The sequence below is a fragment of the Bubalus bubalis genome, chromosome 18, assembly GCF_019923935.1.
Source record: "Bubalus bubalis isolate 160015118507 breed Murrah chromosome 18, NDDB_SH_1, whole genome shotgun sequence".
Classification (NCBI taxonomy): domain Eukaryota; kingdom Metazoa; phylum Chordata; class Mammalia; order Artiodactyla; family Bovidae; genus Bubalus; species Bubalus bubalis.
The window spans coordinates 25,221,617-25,243,851 of record NC_059174.1 but is presented as its reverse complement, the minus strand read 5'-3'; the positions used below and the strand labels follow the sequence as shown (position 1 = coordinate 25,243,851).

General features: G+C 56.9%; 1 protein-coding gene across 7 annotated transcripts in view; it reads right to left on the bottom strand.

Moving 5' to 3' along the window:
• The window catches only part of ADGRG1 (adhesion G protein-coupled receptor G1), a 46,260-nt gene extending 24,661 nt beyond the window's left edge, over positions 1-21,599 (bottom strand). For 2 of the 7 annotated variants that reach the window (XM_006059045.4, XM_044931925.2), the window contains exon 1: positions 21,469-21,599. Coding sequence is in view for 2 of the 7 variants with exons in the window: in XM_025268731.3 (XP_025124516.3) it covers positions 12,762-13,040 (279 nt within the window). In the remaining 5 variants the exon portion in view is untranslated. Of the gene's footprint in view, positions 1-619; positions 889-12,432; positions 12,566-12,761; positions 13,277-21,468 lie in introns of those variants that run through there. The other 5 variants (XM_025268731.3, XM_044931924.2, XM_044931926.2 and 2 more) reach the window with 4 other exon arrangements.
• Between the last annotated feature and the right edge of the window lie 636 nt (positions 21,600-22,235).

The window sequence follows — 22,235 nt, the reverse complement described above, 5'->3', positions numbered from 1 at the left end:
AGCCCAGTTACCTCCCTGTTCATTTATTGGGGGCTGTGTTTCAGTTCCTTCGGGCCTTGGCAGAATGCCTGTCTTTGGAGCATAGGACCCCTTAGCATTCCCAAGGTCAGCTGCCAGCCCTCCCTTTCCTTTCTCTTCCTCCGGATCCCAGATCCCTGGCTGAGGGGCAAATCGGACACATAGCCAGGCATCCTCTCCAACAGGGGCTGGGGGCCAGGGTGAGCCTGAGGTTCCCGCTGCCTCCGGGGAAGGTTGGTGGAGGCACAGACTAGGATCCCACCCCAGCTCACTGAGCACACAGGGCCGCCTCACCTGGTCCTCCGCTACTGTTTGCATACCCCCATGGGCGGAGTGCTCACCACCTCCAGCCACACAGCTAGCACTAAATGAAGCTCTCTGAAGATGCAAGACTCGATTCTAAGCTCTCCACCCACAAGAGCACATTTAATCCTCCCCCAAATCTGAGACAAATAACATTCTGTCCATTTAACAAATAAGGAAACAGAGGCCCTGAAGATCAGGTTGGCTGCTGGAAATCACGCGGCTTGAGGTGCAGCATCGGGGCCTGGCTCCAGAGCACAGGCTCTCGATTTTGCAGTCTGTTTCTGCTTGACATTACCTGTTAGAAAGGGCTTCTCTTTAAAATTTCCAGTAAAAGATGCTTCCAGAAATGTGTTTGCTTGGGATTAGTTGAATCCCTTCCTCTGAAGAAGCCCTGGTCCTGGGGGCTGTCAGGACCCCCTCCCAGCAACACTCTTGCTCTCTGTCCGCCGCAGGCTCTGGACACCCACTCCCAGCACCAGCAGAGGCTTGTCTTCGATGACGGGGGTACAGCCCATAAACTGAAATTGAATTTTTGCTGGAGTGTGGCTGAGGGAAGGAGTGTGGGGTATGAGGCCCTTACCGCCAGCCACTTCCTCGTCACTCTGGGCTGCTGTGTGTTTCACTGACCAATTCCCCTCGGAGTCGCATCTGAGCCCCTGGTGTCACGGACACCCAGCCCCACCCTCCCCATCAGCTAAGCTTTCAGTTTTGGGAGGAAGGGCGGTTGTGGGGATGGGAGGGAGAGGCAGAGGGAGCAGAAGGTGATACAGGGGGAGAGGGATGGCGGGGAAGGTGGACAAGGAAAAGGGGAGAGATGAGAAGTGGGGTGGGGTTTGGGGAGCGGGAGTCAGAAGGATGGAGAGAGAGGGCAAGAATCATACCTGGATTCCTCCTTCGTGCAGTCAAGCGGATTATCAATACATAAAGCGCGTGAATGAGTAGGCTAAGGGCTCGCCTTGTTTGCAGGCTGCAGCCTGCTGAGGTGGTGGGTCAGCTTCTTCCCAGTCCAAGAGGCCAGAGGGGCACTTTGAAGCTGAACTACCCCAGCTCCGGCTCCCGCCCCCTCACCAGAGCCTCAAACAAAGCAGCGGGAAGATGGGCTGCAAGCCCCAGCCCACAGCCCAGGAAAAGGGGCGCAGGTGACAGCAACCCCTGGCAACCGTTGCCCTGGCAACCATTGGCAGCTGCAGTGACTACTACGTCACCACCCAACTCCAACCCAGCACAGCGCAGTTCCCCTAACTTGTCCTGTGCCCATATCCCCTTACTCAGATGCCGGCCAGGCATGGAGCTGGCAGGAAGAAGGGCAGAGTTTAGTACACTAAGTTACGGGGAACACTGGGGAACACCTGCCTAAGTTCGTCAACATTTACTTTAAATCCAAATCTTTTTAGAACACTAGTGAGGTCTACCCTTGTGATCAAAAGTGTCTGCTATCAGCTATATTTGCCCATGAGGCTGCCAGCCTGTGGCCTTGGCTTGATCCCCCTGGATACCCATCTAATCCCCACCACTGGGTTCCAAGAGCACAGAATATGTACGTTACTTCCCTGGAAATGTCTTAGAGGAGTGCCTCCTCCAGGAAGCCTTCCCAGATATCCACAACCCACCAGGAATCTTTATCCTGAATTAGCCCTGGAGTCAGAGGTTCCCCCTGGCTTTCCTCCAGAGCTCCCTAGGGGCCAAGAGTGGGTCCTTTTTGTGCCTTAGAGTAAGCACCTGTCTGGGGAGGGAAGAGAACAGAGGCAAAGCTTCTGAAAGCCTGCATATGTGCCAGGCACTCCACTGGGCATTTTGGAAATCCATTTCCACCACTCTAAAGGTTAGCCCTATTGAACCCATCTTACAGATGGAATGACAGAGGCTCAGGCACATGATGTGACCTGTTCAAGGCCACCTAACTGGTAAGAGAGGTGTATGGAATTCAAACCATGATCTCCTCTGAGGCATGAAGACATCAAGACCCAATGTCCATCTGATGCTTGACTAATCCCACCCCCATCCAATGTATATCCAGACTTTATTTGATTACCTCCATTGACGAGGGTTCACTTCATTTCAATAGGACACATCTCTTTGACCTCTGAAAAGTCTTTCATAGCCATTGAGTTAAAGGCAAAAGGACATCAAAGCCATGGGATGGCCTCTGTGTGCCATACAGAGCCCAGAAGAGGCCCAGGGCTGTGGGCGCCCCCACCAGGGCCTTCAGCTCCAGACCAGCAGTTGATTAAGAGACGGGATGGGGCTGCTCAGGGCGCCAAGGAGCCCAGGGTTTCAGAGCCCTTCCCCAGAATAAGCAAGGATCCCCTCGGCACTCACACTCCAGGGGGCTCTGGGCTGGCTTCTGGCCGAGGCCGTGGGAAAGGCAGCAGGGGCTGGGGTCCATGGGATGGTGCGCCCCTCCATTCCCATCGCCCCCCCCCACCACGGATGGACCAGAGCCAGGGCTATTGTCTCACTGGCGGCGCAGAGCTGTGTCCTATTCAGGCACTATTTTTGGCGCCCAGAGGAAGAGGAAAAGAAAGCAAAGAAAGGAGTTGCTGTTCTCGGTGGAACCTTCGCCCGGAAAGGATTCCAGGGCCTGCTGGGCCAGAGAAGGCAGTCGCTGTGGATCAAAAGATCCTAGGCTTGAAAGGAGCTGGCAGGGGGCTGTGGTTCAGGGGAGCCAGAGAGGGGGCCACAGATGGGGCACCCCTTGCCTTGTACACACACTTGGTACTCACTAACTGCAGCCACATGCAGAGAAAGAGAGGCCCAGGATCCCTGGTCCCACCCATAGTCACTAAGCACTTATAATAACAATTTAAAAAAAACCTACAGTAGCGCATAGCTGCCCATAACCAAGTGTCTGCCGGAAAGATTCTCACTTAACACCCACAACACTCCTGACCAGGGTGGAGGTCGGGGACAAAGTGATAAGCCTCATAAATCAGATAATTGATGCTCTGAGAGCAACATGACCGCCAAAATAACAAGCTAGTGACCCCGCTCCATTTCCTCCACCTTATGCCACCCCCACCCTTCCTTGCGTACACCAGCTCCAGCGCACTAGCCTTCTTTCTATCTCCAGACACACATCAGGGCCTTTGCACCTGCTTTCCCCGCAGCATAGAACATTCTTTCTGGGTTCTTTCCCTCATTGGTTCCATCTCAAGACTTTTTCTTTTTTTTTCTTTTAATATTTATTAGACTGTGCCCAGTCTTAGCTGCGGCATGTGGGCTCTTTAGCTGTGGCATGCAAACTCTTAGTTGTAGTATGTGAGATCTAGTTCCCCAGCCAGGGACTGCACCCAGGCCCCCTGCATTGGGAGCATGGGGTCTTAGCCACTGGACTATCAGGAAGTCCCCCTTCTCAAGTCTTAATCCAAGTCTCCCCTCTCCTAAAAAGCCTTGGACGTCCACCCAACCAAAATAGCCTCCCCATTCATCTCCTCTTCCATGTCACCTTATGTAATAAACTTTAAAGCACTTAACATTGTCTGAAATGACCCTGTGATTTGCTTGTCATCCATTTCTCTGTGTTTGCTCTTTCTTGTCTATCTTGCTCAGCACTTGTATCTCCAGTACCTAATGCCACAGAGCCTGGTCCACAGTAGATGCTCAATGACAGCTAGTTAATAAATGGATGAGTGAATGAGACAGAGCTGGGAGTCTGACCAGGCCAGGCTGGCTCCAAGCCTGTTTCCAAAGGAGCCAGTTCCCGATGCTTAGGGCAGGGGGATTCCAGCACTGAGCCGTCCTTGCTTCCCAGCTTCTATCTGCGTTAGGGGCACACACATCGCTGCCAGGGGCTTGGCCAGAGAGGGGCTTCAAAGACTGTGCACAGCCTGAGAGCCAGGGCAGGACCTGAAACTTCACCTCCCATCCAGAGCCGCTTGATAAAGGCTTTTAAGAAGTCCTGTAGTGCACAATGGTAGTGGCAGACTTTATTTTGGGGGGCTCCAAAATCACTGCAGATGGTGACTGTAGCCATGAAATTAAAAGAAGCTTATTCCTTGGAAGGAAAGTTATGACCAACCTAGACAGCATATTCAAAAGCAGAGACATTACTTTGCCAACAAAGTCTGTCTAGTCAAGGCTATGGTTTTTCCATTAGCCATGTATGGATGTGAGAGTTGGACTAAAAGCAAGCTGAGCACCAAATAATTGATGCTTTTGAACTGTGGTGTTGGACAAGACTCTTGAGAGTCCCTTGGACTGCAAGCAGATCCAACCAGTCCATCCTAAAGGAGATCAGTCCTGGGTGTTCATTGGAAGAACTGATGTTGAAGCTGAAACTCCAATACTTTGGCCACCTGATGCCAAGAACTGACTCATTTGAAAAGATCCTGATGCCGGGAAAGATTGAAGGTGGGAGGAGAAGGGAACGATGAGATGGTTGGATGGCATCACTGACTCAATGGACATGAGCTTGAGTAAGCTCCAGGAGTTGGTGCTGGACAGGGAGGCCTGGCGTGCTGCAGTCCATGGGGTCGCAAAGAGTTGGACATGACTGAATGACTGAACTGAACTGAACTGAATTGTTGTGCACAAGCCTGGAAGCCCAAGGCTTTCCTAGACCAGTGGGACCACAGACATACTTTCACAGGTGCTGGATTATTTGATGTTTGAGATCCTGTCTGAACTGTGATCAAAATTAGAGTTTTATCTCTACGTGGAGGCAGAGTACACACTACTACACCTTCCACCACCTGCTCCCATGGCCCCAGGAGAGAGGGGGCCCAGGCATGCGATTTACCAACGAAGGTGGGTCGTGCACCCACTGCTGCAAATGCCATATCTCCCATCTGGACTCCCTGTGGGCTCCCCAGAGTGGAGCAAGGAGGGGAAATGGTATGTGCCTGTGGCCGGGGAGGATCCTGGGGTCTAGGCACCTGGAGGCAGGTGTATGCCTAGGACCAGCCTGCAGAGACTCGTGATGGAGCTGGGGCAGAGATAGGAACCATGAGGGAGCATGAACCACACGATGTGCACCTGACCTTCTGCGATGCATGCAGCTGCCCTGAGAGGAGTAGGTATTATTAAGCTCATTTTACAACTGGGAAAACTGAGGCTCAGAGAAGAGAAGCTTCTTTCCTGGGGTCCCATGGCTGCTGAAACTGAACCTACAGGTAGTTCTATGCACTCCTTCCCCTGCGATGCCCCCAGCCCCAGCCCTGGAATCTCCAGAACATGGAGAGGAGTTGCCAGCCACTCCAGGGAAGTGGACATGAGGCCCAAGAAGCTGTGCGATGGGCCTAAAGCATTCCAGCCCAGAATCCAGACCCTCACCCATAGGCTCATGGGGTTTGCAAGCACTCCCATCCTTCCAGGTCATTAGTTACTGCAGCTCCCAACTCTGGTTCCCTAAACCCGGGTAGGGGAGCAGAGGCCAGACTCCCAGATGCACTGACACCCACTGCAGGGTCTCCTTGGGGAGACCCTGGTTGTCCTTTCTGCCACAAATGGCAATGTGCACTGCCCCCAGACCCAGCCCAGGTACTAGGACCCAGATATTCTCGGCTTCTAGCCAAGGAACTGAATAATAGACTCTGCCCATTTGGTCTGGGGTGTGTACCTAGGTGGCAGGGCGCCAGGCAGGTGTGGCAGATGTGGTCATGGACAAAGGATAAGTACAGCTTTGAGAAAACCGCATGAGGATTCCTTCCAGCCTTGCCCACTGCCTGCAGCTCTCACCAGGTGATGTCACATGCAGGTGTGGGGGAGGGGAAGTGCCACGAGGCCAGGCATACACCTACCAGGCACAGACCTACTGGATGAGGGAGAGCAAGGGGTACCTGATAATTCAGGAGGTGGGTGTCCACCCTTCCCAACTCCTCCATCAGACCTTCCTTCCTCACGCCTGTCCTGTTCCCCTGATGCCCTCTTGCCCTCTGTGCCTCCCATCCAGCTCACCGAGCTGTTTACAGGCTAAAGAATTGATGCTTTTGAACTGTGGTGTTGGAGAAGACTCTTGAGAGTCCCTTGGACAGTGAGGAGATCCAACCAGTCCATTCTAAAGGAGATCAGTCCTGGGTGTTCATTGAAAGGACTGATGCTGAAACTCCAATACTTTGGCCACCTGATGTGAAGATTTGACTCATTTGAAAAGACCCTGATGCTGGGAATGATTGAAGGTGGGAAGAGAAGGGGATGACAGAGGATGAGATGGTTGGATGGCATCACCGACTCAATGGATATGAGTTTGACTAAGCTCCAGGAGTTGGTGATAGACAGGGAGGGAAGCCTGGTGTACTGCAGTCCATGGGGTCTCAAAGAGTTGGACATGACTGAGCAACTGAACTGAACTGAGGAGCCTCTGAAGATGTAATGGATGGTTCTAATGGTGGGTGTACTGGCAAGACTTGGAGAGGGCTTTTATATGGAGGCGCCACCTGCCCACAAACATCACCTGATGCTAGAATGGGCAGGGTTGGAAAAGCTCAGGACTGGAAAGAGCCGTGAAGAACCCCACATGGTATCTGAGGTCCCCCTACAACTTCCCTGTCAGACTTAAATACCAGCAGGGGCGGGGAACTCACTACCTCAGTTGGGAACATCATCTGCGGGGCCACGGGCAAAGATCCAGGTTCGGAGTCAGGAGACTATCTCTGACTGGCCAGGGGACCTTGGCCTGCTTCCTCATCTGTGAAATGTACAGATTCAAAGCTCCGAGGCAGCTGCATCACGACTGAATGAAGGTCTTTGTAGGCAGCGGAGCTGTACGCACCAGGGGTGGGGGGTTGGTTAGGAGTCGCCCAGGGCGGTTGACACACACTCAACTGGTGACAAAGCAGAGGAGCAGTGGGCAGAGGGTGCCAGGCCAAGCATGACTCAGCTGCCCCCTGGGGTCACCCCTCACATTTGTCACCATTAAGGCAGGTGGGTCTGGGCAGTTGTGCCCCTGCCATAGGGTCAGAAACCAGGATGCCAGCCACAGAGCCACACCCCTGAGGGCCAAACTCAGCCAGGGACCCCCACCCTCACTGCCCAGGGGCCAAGGGGACTCAGCTACCCCAGGAGACCAGCCCAGCTCAAACCCAGGTCTCCCCTGCAGCTCTGGGACAGTGGTCAAGCCAGGCAGGCCTTGGGTCTCCAGGGGCAGGAGGGACCCTCATTCTGGGACTGTTCCTCAGGCCAGCAGATCAAGAGGCCATTGGATGAGGGTGTCCGGGGGGCCTCCCTGGGGCTTGGGTCCTTTCCCAGTGACGTCATGGGAAGACAGGGCTAATGCTTGCGATAAGCTCACTGCGGCTCCCTCAGAGAAGGGCTTGGTGATGGCCCAGAAGAGTGGCGATGACATCGCTAATGGTGTGCCAGGCCCTATACCCAGTGGTTGAGATTTCTTGGCTCACTTAACCCTCTCAAGGTGCCATTGCTGTTATTTATTGTTGTTGAATCATTAAGCGGTGTCCGACTCTTTTGCAACCCTATGGACTCCTCTGTCCATGGGATTTCCCAGGCAGGAATACTGCAGTGGGTTGTCATGCCCTTCTCCAGGGGATCTTTCCAACCCAGGAATCAAACCTGCATCTCCTGCATTGGCAGGTGGATTCTTTACCACTGAGTCACCAGGGAAGCCCCAAGGTGCCATTATTATCCTCAATTTGAAGATGACAAAAATAGGCACAGAGAGGCTAATACACATGTCCAAGTTCACACAGCTGGACCAGAATGGGGCAACCCCAGAGCCACCCATCTTGTGCTGCCTCCCCCAGGGGGACAGCTGAGCTGGGCGATGGGAAAGCAAAGGTCCAGAACAGCTGGGAATGGGGGGGTCTACTGTTCAAGGGCCCCTACAGCCTGGGGCTGACTCAGATGATTCTCACAGGGTCTCACTTAGGGATTCAGGTATCCTTCTGCCCGTTTGACAGCCTAAGGAATGCTGCTGCTGCTGCTGCTAAGTCGCTTCAGTTGTGTCCGACTCTGTGCGACCCCATAGATGGCAGCCCACCAGGCTCCCCCGTCCCTGGGATTCTCCAGCCAAGAACACTGGAGTGGATTGCCATTTCCTCCTCCAATGCATGAAAGTGAAAAGTCAAAGTGAAGTCGCTCAGTCTTGTCCAACTCCTAGCGACCCCATTGACTGCAGGCCACCAGGCTCCTCCGTCCATGGGATTTTCCAGGCAAGAGTACTGGAGTGGGGTGTCATTGCCTTCTCCAGCCTAAGGAATGAGGCTTAGAGAAATTAAGCCACCTGCTCAAGGTCACTTTTCAAGGATGTAAACTCAGTTCTAACTGAACTACCGTGTGACCAAACCTGAAGCCCAAACTTTCAGCAGAGGTTTAGGGAAGACCCATCAACGCTGCACACTGTGCTGAGTACATGCTTTGCAGCCATTTCCCCCAAATTCCAGCAACAATCCTGGGGTGGGGGGGGGTCACCTCGACGCACAGGTGTGAACACTGAGGTCTGGGGAGGTTGTGACCTTAGGCAGCAGGATACAAGCCTGAAAGTCCTCTGCTTTCACCCCTGGGCCCAGAGAGCCAAGGGCAGGGCTTCTGGAAGGAGGAAGGCAAAGACCCGGGGACTGGAGGGAAGTCAGAGGTGGCTCTGATCGCTCACTGCTGCTCATCTTGGAGGTAGTGTGAGTGACCCTGGGAGCCAGGCTGGAGACATTAGCTGTCTAACCGCCGGCCTTTCAGGGGACCAGAGCTGGGCTGGCTCCCGGACAGAGAGGCCCCCACCCCCAGGCCATCTCTCTCTAATGCAGAAGCCTGTCTACTGGTGCCCGGAAGCCCTGCCAGCTCCTCCAGGGCTCAGCTTTTATCTCAGCCTGCCTGAACTGCCAAGTGCGCCACAAGCTGCCTGAGCCTGAGCCAGCGCCAGCCCAAGAGCCCAACTCCCACCACCCTGGCCTCCCCGCCAAAACACAAGTCAGGCTGTGGGCGGGGGGGGGTGGGGGGGTGGTTTCTGCTGATGCCCAGGTAGCTCTCGGTCTCTTGGGGGCTGGGAGGCAGGAAGATGTCCCCCCTCAAGCTATTACGTGTGTCTCTGGGCCTCCGTGCACCCCTCTGCCCAAGGGGGAGATCACAATAGTGAAGGCTAACCTGTGGGACAAGCGCTGGTGTCAGCAATTCACCGCATTAGTCCTTCAGGCTCAAAACAGCCCCTGAGGTAGATCCTGTTATGTTTTATCTACTTTTTCCAGATAAGGAAAATGAGGCGCAGACAACCAAGTTCACACAACCCGAGAGGAACAAAGCTTTCCCCAGATAAGTGGCCTTGCTTTCTCCATGGGTCCTGTTGCCTTAAAAGCACATGGGCTTAACAGTGGCAAGGATGGGGTTCAGGACAAGGGCACATGTCCTCTGCCCCCAGCACGGAGTCCGGCCTGGCTGAGGAGTCCCCTTCCCATGGAGAGGGGCAGAAGAACACAGTGGACAAGAGCCCAGACTCTGCAGCCCCCAAGATAAGAGGTCACTCCTGGAGGAGCCTTCTGCGCCTCAGTGCTCTCATCTCTAAAATGGGCACACTGGGAGCTTGTAGCTTGTGGGAATAAAGGTGTGTTCAAAACGCTGAGCCTAGGCCTGGCAGAGTCCGAGGGCAGCAAGGATCCAGGACTGTTCTAGTCCAGCCAAGCCCCCAGTGAATCAGAATTTGGGGCTTGAGGGGCCTGCAGGGGATGGGGATATTTCAGCCCACCTGTGCCAGGGCAGGCACCGGGCAGGGGTCAGAAAATGTGTATCTTTGCTCCTTCCTCCAGCAGCCCCAACCTGACCCCCAAATCTGCAGGGCTCCCCGGGGGCCCCAAGGAACTCCTGATGAGCGAGAGGACCAGACTGGCAGAGGGCAAGCTTGGGGAGGCTGGGGTCCAGCCAGAACTCCATGCCACTTGAGAGGCCCCTCGGTGCCAGGCCTGCCCTGCCCCCACTTGCCATCTGCCTGGTCCCTGGGGTCCCGGTCCCCCCAGCTGCTAGGTTTGCTCACGTGATGCCCCAGCTGCTGTGAGTCAGAACACAGAGTCACAGGGCTGCCCTGGGATCAGGCTTGGGGGTGCTGAACCTGCTCTGGTTCTAGGCGGGGTGGCAGCAGTGAGATTTGGGGCTGTGTGGTCACATTTCCCCCATCCCCCACCAGCCCTGCCCCTGACTCTTCACTCCAGCCCCCGCCACCCACCATCCACACGCAGGTCTTGCTGAGGATGAAGTGACCCGGGGCTAGACTCAACCAGAGCACCGTCCACGTGGCCTCCTTCATGGCAGACTCTGCCCTGCCCGTCTTGCACTTGTTATGCTGGACCTTGCTAGGAAGCCCACCCCCGCTGCACATGGACTGGCCACAGCTCTGCCGCCTCTTGTACCTGTCCTTCTCCTGGACTGGCCGACCACTGCCCCACTCTGTTCCCTCAGCCATGAAACTCCTCCCTCCAAACAGGAGCCTTGGGCCTGGGGTAGCCAGACCCTCCCACCCCCATCACAATCCTGCCCTTCTCATCCAGCTTGGGTGGCAGCCCACACCCCCAGAAACTTCCCCCCATCCCCCACCTGGCCTGGCTGCAGTACTGCCAAGTCTTCCCACCATCCCTTCCCCTGCGAGCAGATTGCAACCCGCCGGCCTGGCACTCAGGCTACCAAAATGACACATGCCAGCTCTCCAGTACCATCACCTGCTCCAGTCCCCCCAGTTCTCATCATTCTTAAACCTTTTCCCACTGCAGTTTCTCAGCCAGGAATGCCACCCCTGCCACCCCATCAGCCCTCCCCCTCTCCCCACCAGCCTCCAAGGCCACCTCTATGCCCTCTGCGAGCCTCCCATCCTCCCAGGTCAGGAAATTCTCTCCTCCTCCATCAGCAAGCTTATCTCCTTCCTTGGCCTCAGATCCTAATTGTCTTGTTTGTTTGTATCCCTGACAAGTTGAGGGTGTCCTGCCCAGTGGCCCAGGGAACCACCAAGGCTGGCAACAACAGAGCAGGCTGTCTAGCAGAGCCTCTGCCTCCCTCAGAGCCACACCCGCCCGGAATGGTGTCCTTCACAACCTGACCCTCTCAGAGCCAAGCCCAGGAGAGGAGGTGGGGCAGCTACCACCCCCCACCCCAACACACACTTCCACTTATCAGCAGGGCCAACTGCACCCAGAGAGAGAGAGAGGCAAGGCAAGGTGGCTGCGGTGATGCTAAGACCAAGGTGGGGGTGCATCTCAGGCCCCTGGTGTCCCTGCAGCAAAGGGGCTCAGGTCTGGCTCCAAGAGCTAGTCCTACCCTGGTCATTGGCAGGGAAGACCCCACGGGAACCCTGGCCTGGGATCTGGGGGACTAACTCAGCCCCTGATGGTTCTCACTGACTCCAGAGCCTTCTCCCCAACTCAATCCCAAGGAATCAACACTCTGCCCTCAGCATAGCCCAAGCGTGGGTGGGGTGGGGTGGGTAGGGCAGGGGCTTGGCTCTGGACCACCCACACTCCATTTGTCTCATTCAAATGATTCCCCACCCCTAGAATAGTACCAGGCACACAGTAGGCACTCAGTTATTATTTATATAATTAACTTCTTGGGCCCTCTATAGCCACAAAGGCTATTCTTCCCCACCCCACCTCACCCAGGCAAGAGCTGCTCCAAGCAGGATGGTAGTGGTGGCGGCATGGTGAGAGGGGCCCCTGCCTCAACTCATGTCCCCCCCAACCCTCCTCAGTAAAATGAGCACCAGCCACCTCCGTGGGGGCCATGGGAAACCCTAACTCCCATGAAACGGCACCACAGGAAGGAGGCCGGTTGGGAAGGAGGTGGGGAAAGAAACCAGAAGTCCCACAGGTGGGGAGGCCCTATCAACTCCGAGCAGACGGGGACCTGGGGCCTGGCGGTTAGCAAGCGGGGGGCACTTCCCCATCGACTGCCGCTAGTTCCCAGGACGCTCTCTCTCATCTCAGGTCCCCCATGTTCAGACCCCACTGCCAGGTTCGTCTCCTCCCAAAGGCTGGGCCTGGGCCATGAAGAGCCACGTTGCCCCTGGCTCAGTGGGCGGCGGGGGGTCCCCACACGCAGCCCCAGGGCAGCTGCAGGCAAGGCTGCCCCTCAAGTGCCCCTGCCCAGCCGCCTTGCCCTATCCTCTCCTCCCTGAGGCCAGAGTCTGGCTTTCCCTCCCCGCACTTGTTCTGTGATCTTGAGTGAGCCCCCTGCCCTCTCACCAACCTTGCTTCTATCATCTGAACGGCAGGGGCAGGAGACAACGGTACCTCCCCGTCCATGGAGCAGACCCAGGCTTGTCGGACCCAGGGACCCTACCACTCCCAGCCTCAGTTTCCCCCGCTAACAAACGGCTCTGAGAGGTTCCACCCTCTCCGGCTCCACCCCCTTCCGCGGTATCTCGCTGTCCATCTGCCTGCAACTCTCCAGTCCCGGCACAGCCCTGCTCATGTGTGGGCTAAAGACTTCAGAACCCCGCTCCACCGCCACCCCACCCTCAGCCGCACACACCCCCGTTCCGCCTCCCTCCTGCCGTCAAGCCCTTGATCCGGTACCTGGTGATGAGCAGGAGAAGGTCCCGTGTGGGACCAGGCAGCAGAACCACCTTTAAAGATCCACCTCTGAGGCTTAACCTGCCAGCCGTGGTCCCGCAGTGGCCGAGGGAGCTGGTGCGCGTGGAGACTCCCTCTCCTGAGGCAGTGCAAGGCAGGCAGCCAGTGTGGAGCCGGGGGAGGCTCCGGGGTGTGTTTGCAGGGGGTGGGGGGGGGACACCCCCCTCCTGCCCCAGCTGGGCTCCTCCCTCCTCCAACCTCGGCCGGGGATGACGGGACCATACGTGAGTCACACGGATTTCTCAGAGGGAGGCTGGGAGGGGGCAGGGCTGAGAGCACCGAGGCGGGGACATTGGGGGATGCCCATGACTCAGCACTGGGCAAGGGGGCACTTCGGCCTCACCTCCCCCCACCCCCCCATCCAGGTGCCAGGCTTTGTGGACGGATGCTGGTCAGAGATAACTGCCTCCTCGCCCTCCATCTGTTACTTCCCCAAGGCTGTTCTCCCCAAAGTTCCCGCAGAGAGGCCAGGGTTACTATGGCAACAGTCTGCCCCGATGCCGCCCCCTCCACCCAGGGCCCGGCAACAACTGCCCCTTCCTGAAAGAAAGGCCGGCCTCCTTGGCAGCAGGCAGGAGCCGGAGCTGACCAGCAGAGCGGAAGGGACTCCGTGGAAAGGGGGGGGGGGTGGTGGTGTCAAGCACCTGGCATGCGGCCAGCCAGGCCACACACAACTGGCCACTTGACCTTGACTCCTCCCTGAGCCTCAGTTGTCCTCCCAGCAGAGGGACCCACCTCAGTGCTCCCCAAGCACTCACAACATTCAGCAGACTCAGGTCTTGCAGTCTGAGACTCCAGGGGCTTCTTGAAATGGCCTTCCAGTTTGTCTGCTGGGTCAAAGGGGAAAACTGAGGCCCAGGGGAGAAACCCTTCCAGGGGGCTCCGAAAGCTCAGAGAGATAAATTTGAAAATGGGCTGACTCCCTCTTTCCCTTTCTGGCCACTGGCGTCTGTCTGCAGTTTCCTCTCACTGTTAACCTTCACGGCTACCCTGGGAGTCAGAAAACTTCAGATGGCCCACGCTCCCCCACTGTGGAGGGCGGGGAGTCCCTCATCTTCCCTCATCCCTCCAATGTGAACCAATGATTTCCAAGTCACAGATGCTGGAAGGATTTCATAGCCTAATGAGGGCAAGTGATGAGAGCAACAATAACAACAGTAATAATTAATAATAAGGATTATATGTTCTGACCATTTACTACATTCCAGACTCTTCCCTGGTGCCATAGCCATTGCACCATGGGAAAACTCGTTGCTCAGACCAGCGCCTGACACTTGATGAGCCCTCAGTCAATGTTCGCCACGAATGTGCTGAAGCAGAAGGAAGAGCTAGGAAGCCCAGAGAAGGGAATTAACTTGCACAAGATCGCACAGCTGGGAAGTGGCAGAGGTGGGACAGGACCCCAGATGGTCTGGCTCCACAGCCATCTGTCCTAACCGCTCATGAACTTAGACTCCCAGGCCTCTGGAGCAGGCCCTGGACACAATGGATGCCCAGGGCCCTAAGGTCCCTTCTCTCTCACGGGGATCTGCAGAAGGGCCTGGAACATTCACCTGCTGCAGCATGAATGGAAGCTTTTCAGGCAGCCCAGGAGGCCAGGGGCTGCTGCCGGTGAAGTCCATCCCTTACGGGCTCGTATAAATCAAGCTGCAGGGAAGAGGAAGGGCAATAAAGCTACCTAGTGGGGTACAAGGAAGCCCCCAGGCCTGAGCTTCTGGAAAGCAGTGCTGTGCTCTCCAAGCAGTCAGCCTGCTGACCAGGCTGTGCCCCTGCCTGGGAGAGGTGGGCACTGGGTCTATGTCCAGCTGGCTGCTCCCTCCCAGGCTGCAGTGAGCACTGCCTCATGGCCAGGGCAGGAGGGGCCGGTCCACATTGGAGACCAAGAAACAAGGGGTGAAGATGTTCTTCCTCATCAGAAAAAGGACAAGGAGGAAAGAACCCAGGAAAAGGATCCAGGATTCCTTAAATTCATGTCTGTGGGCAAATCATCACTGCTAAGGTTCAGTTCCCCCAAGGTCTGTCCTTCAGGGCCAGGCCAGATGGTCACTGGAGCAGCCTCAGCTGTTCTCCGGGATCCAGGCCAGCCAGACAGCAACCATACACACACACACACACACACACACACACACACACACACACACACACACGCCACAGAGGGTACTGGCTAGCAGGGCGCAGATGGAGGGTCAGCAGCACCAGTCTGCAGTTGGCAGGGACTTGCTGAGCTGGATGTCCAAGCAAGAGACGCAGAAGCCTGGAGCTAACTGCCACCCTGTCCATGTAGGAAAGGCCCTAGAAGGTGGCCCAGCCGGGCAGGAGCTGCTCACCAGGCTCTGCCTGCTCTCTCACCATCAGCCTGCTCAGAGACCTACTATGTGCTGGGTACTGTGCCAGGCTCCAGGGGTTGGGGGACAAGCCTGGCTCACATTGCAGCAACACTGGCGAGTCAGTTATCAGCACCATAGAGCCCCAGGGAGCTCTGGGAGTCGGAGAAGAGAAACCAAATAAATTATTATTAATCACAACACTACCTCTTACTGTGCTTCCCAGGTGGCGCTAGCAGGAAAGAATCTGCCTGCCAATGCCGGAGACAGAAGAGACGCAGGTTCAATCCCTGGGTAGGGAAGATCCCCTGGAGGAGGAAACAGCAGCCCACTTCAGTATTCTTGTCTGGAAAATCCCTATGGGTAGAGGAGCCTGGCAGGCTGCAGTCCATGGGGTCACAGAGAGTCAGACATGCCTAAGGCGACTTAGCACGCATGCTGCCTGTTCCTAGTACTGCTACCAGGACTGATTACCAGTACCAGGGCTGTGTCCATAGGCTCTGAGTAAAATGCTCAGCTCTATCTGAGTTCTTGTTGTATCCTCCACCCTGTGGGCTGGTCGTGCTGGTGTTTCAGAGACCCAGTGGTCTGCGTCTAGGTCTCTAGACCCATGGGCTCTAACCAAGCACCTGCCAGGCACCAGGCTCCTGCTAGGTTCATCACATTCATGATTTCCCCTGCGTCTCAGAACAGTTGTTATCCTGCTCCACTGAAGAGGGACAAGGCTCAGAGAGGGTGAGGGTCACAGCCAGGGTTTGAAACAGGTTTGTTGGCCGTTGAGAGCAGCTGGATCTCAAAGAATCAGTTTCAATGAACAGAGACCAGCAGGAAGGACTTTCTGGGCAGAGGGGACAGCATCAACAGAGAGGGGAGAAGCGGGACATGGGAGGCATCCTTGGAAAGAAGTAGGATCTAATTAGAGGGTGAGAGCAGATTCAGGAAGATCTTGAAAGCAGGGAGTTTGCTTCTGAAGGGGTTTCATCAATGCTGCTGAGAAGCCAGGGAAGGAATTTCTTGTGACCAGCACGCAAAAGGTGGTCCACAGACCTACAGCATGATCAGAGGAGTCATTAGGAATCCAGCATCTCAGGTGTGCCCCAGACCTACCGAATCAGAGTATGTATTTAAACAAGATCCCAGGTGGTCCCAGCATTTATTCAAGCAGGAGGAACCTTGGTCTGCTCTAGCAGCTGCACCAGCATTGAGGGGATGGGATATGGAAGGGAGGCCAGAGCCCCGCTGGGGCCTTAGAGATGGAAGTGGGTGGGAGGCTAGGGACTTTGGTCCAAGAAATGAGAAGCAGAGGCTGGGACCCCCACTCCACACATGAGAGGGGATACAATGTCATAGACTGTCCAGAAATGCAGGGGGCATGGGACAGACTGCAGATCTGGGTGACAGGGAAGAGGCTGCCCTTGGGCACAGCAGAATGGGGTATCCTTGTGATATAGTGGGGAACCTTCCAAAAGGTCGCTAGAAACACATAGCTAGGGCTCAGAGGTGAAGGGCTGGGGTCCCCCACGGCCAGGGAAGGTCATGAACTTTACTGGCTGGTGATAGTGGCCAGAGATGGGGTGGAGAGTGCAGAAAGTTGCAGAAAAGGGCTTCATTTGAAGGGACGGAGGAGAGGTGGTAATGCTACTGCCGAGAGGCTGGACTCAGACTCTGGGCTCAGGCCAACGGGCTTCTGCTCCTGGCTCTGGCAGCCTAGGGACTCAGGCAGCATCTCTCTAGCCATCCACCATCTGTGCAGATGGTAACAGCACCACCAGTAGTAATAAATGAGGCCACATACGTCAAGCTCCTGGCCCAGCCTGGCACAAACACGTACTCTGATGTATTTGCAAGGGCTTTGCTGTTCAGAGAAGCCTGCACAGGAGACAGAGCTGGGGCTGTCAGGGCAGTGGGAGGACGTGTGGTCCCCAGTACAGGAGGGAGGACGGGACATTCGTGGTGGTCACAGTGGCAGAGGCGTGGGCAAGTAGGAGGGTACAGTGGGGCTTCTGCCCGGAGGCCTCACCCTTTCCCGACTCTAATCCTCCAGCCTGGGCAGCCTTGCAAACAGTGAAGCACTGTGCCCACCATCAGGAAGGTCACCCCTGCCTGTGTATGGGCGGGTTCTTATTGGACAAGAATTGTCCAAGTTCAGGCTTCTCCCCCTTGCAAGTTGAGTGTCCCTGAAAATAATGGAGCATCATGCCTGGCACACAGTCGGTGCTCGACAAATGTTGGCCAATGTCATGATTATCACCAAGTCAAGGCAAATGACACAGGCCCACACTCCACCATTCGCAAAGCTCTTTCATGTCCAGTGTCTCCTCTACAGGCAGTGATGGCTGTTCCCACTTAACAGAGATGAAGACGGAGGCTCAGAATTTTTCCAAAGCCTCACAGTGCATCTGCATGAGAGACAGGATTCGAACCCTGGTCCTGTGACTCAGACTATGTACTTGGTGGCCGATGCTGTCAGCCACCTCCCTGTTCATTCCCGTGGGAAAGCTTCCTGGCCACAGGCGTGGGGGCAGCCACAGTCCCATGATAACACCATCACAGCCACCCCAGGGCGCAGGGGGTTGGCACAGGCCATGTGACTCAGCTGCCCTCACAAAGGGAGCTGTGTGCCTGGTGCTTTAGGCCTGCCTCCGCCACCCATCCCCCAGCCGGAGAAGGAGCAGGGAGGCTGACAAATCCAAGACCCAGGAGAGCTAGAGGCACCTTCAGCCAATGGGACAAGTTTAATGGAGATTCAAGTCTAGACTTGGGGTGCAAGAGGCTGGTGCCAGCTCCAGTGGTGGAATGAAGGACAGGGGTCACCCAGGTCCAAGCTGGCTTTCTGAGGCCTTATTTGGAGGCCCAAGGACAGACTCAACCCCATTGGCTCCTCCCAGGGCACCAGGCAGGTGCCCCACCCATGTTTACCTGCATCAGGTTTCAAAAGCATGGGGCTTGTGGTCTGGGGAAAAAGACACTCCCTGGATACCAGCCGCTGGGCTCCTGTGTCCCCAGCACTGACCTCTCGCCACCCCTTTCCCCCTGAAGGCTTCAGACTCAGAGTCCATGCGCCCCTATTGAGCTCTCACTGTGTACCAAGCAAGGGACTTGTGCTTTCTCCCACAGCCCTGCCGAGGAAGTCTTGCCCCTTTTGCTGAAGGGAGAGATGGAGGCTCAGAGAGGGAGGGCACCCAGCCCAAGGTCACACAGGATCCGACTTCAAGGCCAGCGTCTTGCTTTAATACCCTCTTCCTGTTTCCAGTGGCATCTTGACCACATGCCAACAAGAAGTGTCCTTGGACCTGCCCCAGACAGACAGACACCGCCACCCCCCTCCCCCACCCGCCACCTCCTGCAGTCGCCCTATTCCTGCCTAGACACATTATGCAGGTCCTTAGACAAAGTTCAGGTTGGCTGGGCCTCCCCGGACCACCCTGTTGACCTTCCCCGGAGGCAGGCACGCCTGGGTGACCAGCTACCTAAGACAGAAGGTAGACAGGGCGGCCACCCCCTCTCCCTGGGCATGACGGAATGTCTGACCTCAGCCCAGCCCCCCAAGTACACGTGCCAGGAAGGTTGGATCCAGCCAGAGCAGGCCTGGAAGGCCATTCTGACCACACTCCTGCCTCCAGAAGCCCCTGAACCCAGGGCAAGGGCAGCCCCAGCAAACGGGGGCCGCAAGCCCTCTCCACAATCCCACTCCCCAGGCCGCCAGCCTGAACCACCCTTGCTGCAGGAAGTAGGTGCAGGGCGGGGCACGCAGAGGCCTGGGTTCCACAGGTGAGATCCCATCCTGTCTTTACATATCAGGCACCCTTTTGCAGCCCAGGGTTTTGGAGCTGGTGAGCTGGGTGCAGCCTTCCTCCGGGGTTGGGGGGCTGACATCTGGGAGAACGGCTGTTCCCAAGGGGACCTCTGGTGCTCTGCTCTGAGGCAGGCTTGCCTGGGGGAGACCCGGTGATTGCTGCTGTTCAGTCACTAAGTCGTGTCTGATTCTTTGCAACCCCATGGACTGCAGGATGCCAGGCTCCCCTGTCCTCCACTATCTCCCAGAGTTTGTTCAGATTCGTATCCATTGAGTCACTGATACCATTCAACCATCTCATCCTCTGCCACCACTTTCTCCATTTTTCTTCAATCTTCCCCATCATCAGGGTCTTTTCCAATGAGTGGACTCTTCGCCTGGTGATTAGGAGGCTCCCTACTGCCCCTCTCCCACCTGGATTCCTCCCAACACTGCTCCCAAAGTCCTCCAATCAGCACAGCCCAGGACCTGGCATCCAACTGTCCAGATTCGAGCTTCTGAGCCTCAGTGCTCACTGGTATAATGTGGGCCTGTGCAGGCTTGTCTGAGGCCAGGGCTTCCAGGGAGTGCAGCCACAGTTGCTCTCACTATTCCAGGCTCTCTTTTCAAGGGAAATTTGGCCCTTAGGAGGAGCAGAAGAGGCTTCTCACTCGTCCATAGGAGCCTCCCTTCCTGGACAGGAGACCCAGGCTGGCCACCCCAGCTGCTGCTGATGTCTCGATGGTTGTGCCCCTTTGGTCGGTGCTCACCCCCAGGCCTGGCCTGTGAGGTTTGGGTGGCAGCTACTCAGACACCCAAGACTTGGGCCAGGTGTCTCTGGTCAGGGGTGAGGCATCGCCACTCCTGAGTCACAGGAGGCAAATGAGGCCCAGAGAGGTTGAGCGACTACCCGCCAGGTGGCACAGCAGCAGGCAAAGACGTCAGATCTCGCTTCATCGTGGGGTAACAAGGTGCCATCTTGCTTGACTGCCACAGGCTCCCCAGGGCTCAGGCTCTCTACTTTGACCTTCCCAGGCAGCCAGTGCCACACCCCCGGCAAGACACACACACACACACACACACGCACATGCACGCAGGCACCAGCACAGCCTTCCCAGGTGGCGCTAGTGGTAAAGAATCTGCCTGCCAGTGCAGGAGACCTGCAGGAATCACAGGTTGGATCCCTGGGTCAGGAAGATCCCCTGAGGTAGGAAATGGCAACCCACTCCAGTATTCTTGTCTGGAAAAACCTGGAAAAACCCATGGAGAGAGGAGCCTGGTGGGCTACAGTCCATGGGGTCACAGAGTCGGACACGACTGAGCGTGCGCGCGCACACACACACACACACACACACACACATACACACACACAGCTGTGTGGAAGGTGTTGGCTGCAGGAGACGCACCTGGGAGCCATAAAGAGGGTGCCTCAGGGTCCTTACTTGGAACTCGGGGCTACCGTCACTCCTCTTTTGATAAATAAAGAGGCGGGTGTACTTTGTGGAAAGGCCATCCTCACCCCGGGAGATGCCCCCAGCATCTCCCAGAAGCACCACTTCCTGCCTGCGCCTCTGCCCTGGCAGCCAGGGCGCCCCCAGGGTCTCCCCATAAGTGCTGGGGCGCAGATGGTTCAGGAGGCGTAATGGGGCGATGATGACAGACATTTAATAGCAGGGGTGGCCTAATTAACAGAGGGAACTTGGGGAGCCCTTTCTGCTTCCCACATGCCCCAGGGAGCCAAACTCGTGGGGGCAGAGCTGGACGGGCGCCGGGCCCCCTCCCGGCTCCAGCCCCCCACCTCCATCTGGCTGTCGTGTGGGGCCAGGAGACAGCATGTGTGTGGGTGGAGGTGGGGCTGGAGATGTCTGCTCCCGTCTTTGTTTTCAGACCTCTGCTCCTGCCGCCTCCCTCGAGGCAGATAGGGAACCAGCCCAGAGACAGCAGGCTGCCCTAGTTCCCACAGGAGGCAGTGGTGGGATCAGCCCTTTGCTCCAGGCTGGGACGGGACACGCTGCTAGGTGAGGGGTCTGGGGAGTGGTGGGAAGGACCCTGTGCTGGCCAGAGGGGCAGCCACGCCCCCAGGCCCGCACCCTGTCCCGTCTCACCCAGGGAGACTGCCTTCCCCCCACCTTGTCAAAAGTCAGACAACCTGGGCCAACCAGCTCCCAAACCGGTTTCCCGTGAAATCCCTGGTGGAAGTAGGCTCTGGGTACTGGGTGCCTGCCTCCTGCCTCCCCATCCAAGCACCGAGGTTTGCAGCCTCCCCTCGGCCCCCCACCTTCCACAGTCTCCCCGGCTGAGCCCAGGGAGCACACCGCGCCTGCCAGCTTCCCTGATGACCAGCACGTGAGCATGGCCAAACCCCCTTCAGAGCCCCGAGGGGCGACCCTGGGATCACCAGGACTTTCACGTCAGCCCTGAATCCTGAGTCCTTGTTGGGCCGCACACCTGCCTTCAGGGGTAGAATTAGACTGAGATCGGCCAAGGTCAAGTGAGCCAGGCTGGGAGCCACGGTCCCCCAACCTCTCCGCCCCAAGCAGCCACTTCTTACCTCAAGTCTGGGCAGGCCCCTGGCCGGACTCTGCCTGTGCGACTTCCTCCCCGTCCACCTTCTCCCAGGGCTCCCAGGCACCCAGCCGGAGCTTGTCTGGGCAGGCAGGCCCAGGTATGGCTCCGCCCGCGTGCGTGTCTCTTCCCATTTCCGGTGGCCCCACGGCTCCTGCCTCCCTCTCTCATTCCTGGCTTTCCCTGCAGGGGCTGACTTGGACTCTTGGGTGCTGAAGCCTCCCCGGCCCTCACCACAGCCCTTAATGGGCTTTCTGCACCTCTGTTCGGGGCCTCCTGGGTTGTGGCCCTCCAGGGGTTCCCGAATGTCTCTGAGTCTCAGTGCCCCCTTCCCCAGGGCTGTTGGGCGTCACTGCCCCCATCACCGTATGTGATGACCAGCTCTGCCAGCTCCTGCCTGCCTCCTCTCCAAGCTCAGACCCCACCTGAAGCCTGGGCCCAGACTCACCTGCCTGCAGTAGGAACAAGCCAACAGCCTGCAGCTGGCTGGAAACAGGAGGCAAGGGTGGGGCTCTGAGGCCTGGGGACTGGGGGCATGGTCCCTGCTGTCAGATATTCAGCCTCATGTGGGGCACAAAGAGGAGCTGACACAGAGGAAGGATGAGGGCAAGAATGGGAGGGATTGTGGGCAGCTGCACCAGCTTTCCAGGGGTACAGTGGGGAGTAGTCCAGGCAGGCTCTGCTCTGTGCATCCCGGAGGTCCCCACAGAGGCCTGGGCTTCTGGACCATTCGTGCCCATCCCCACCTCCCCT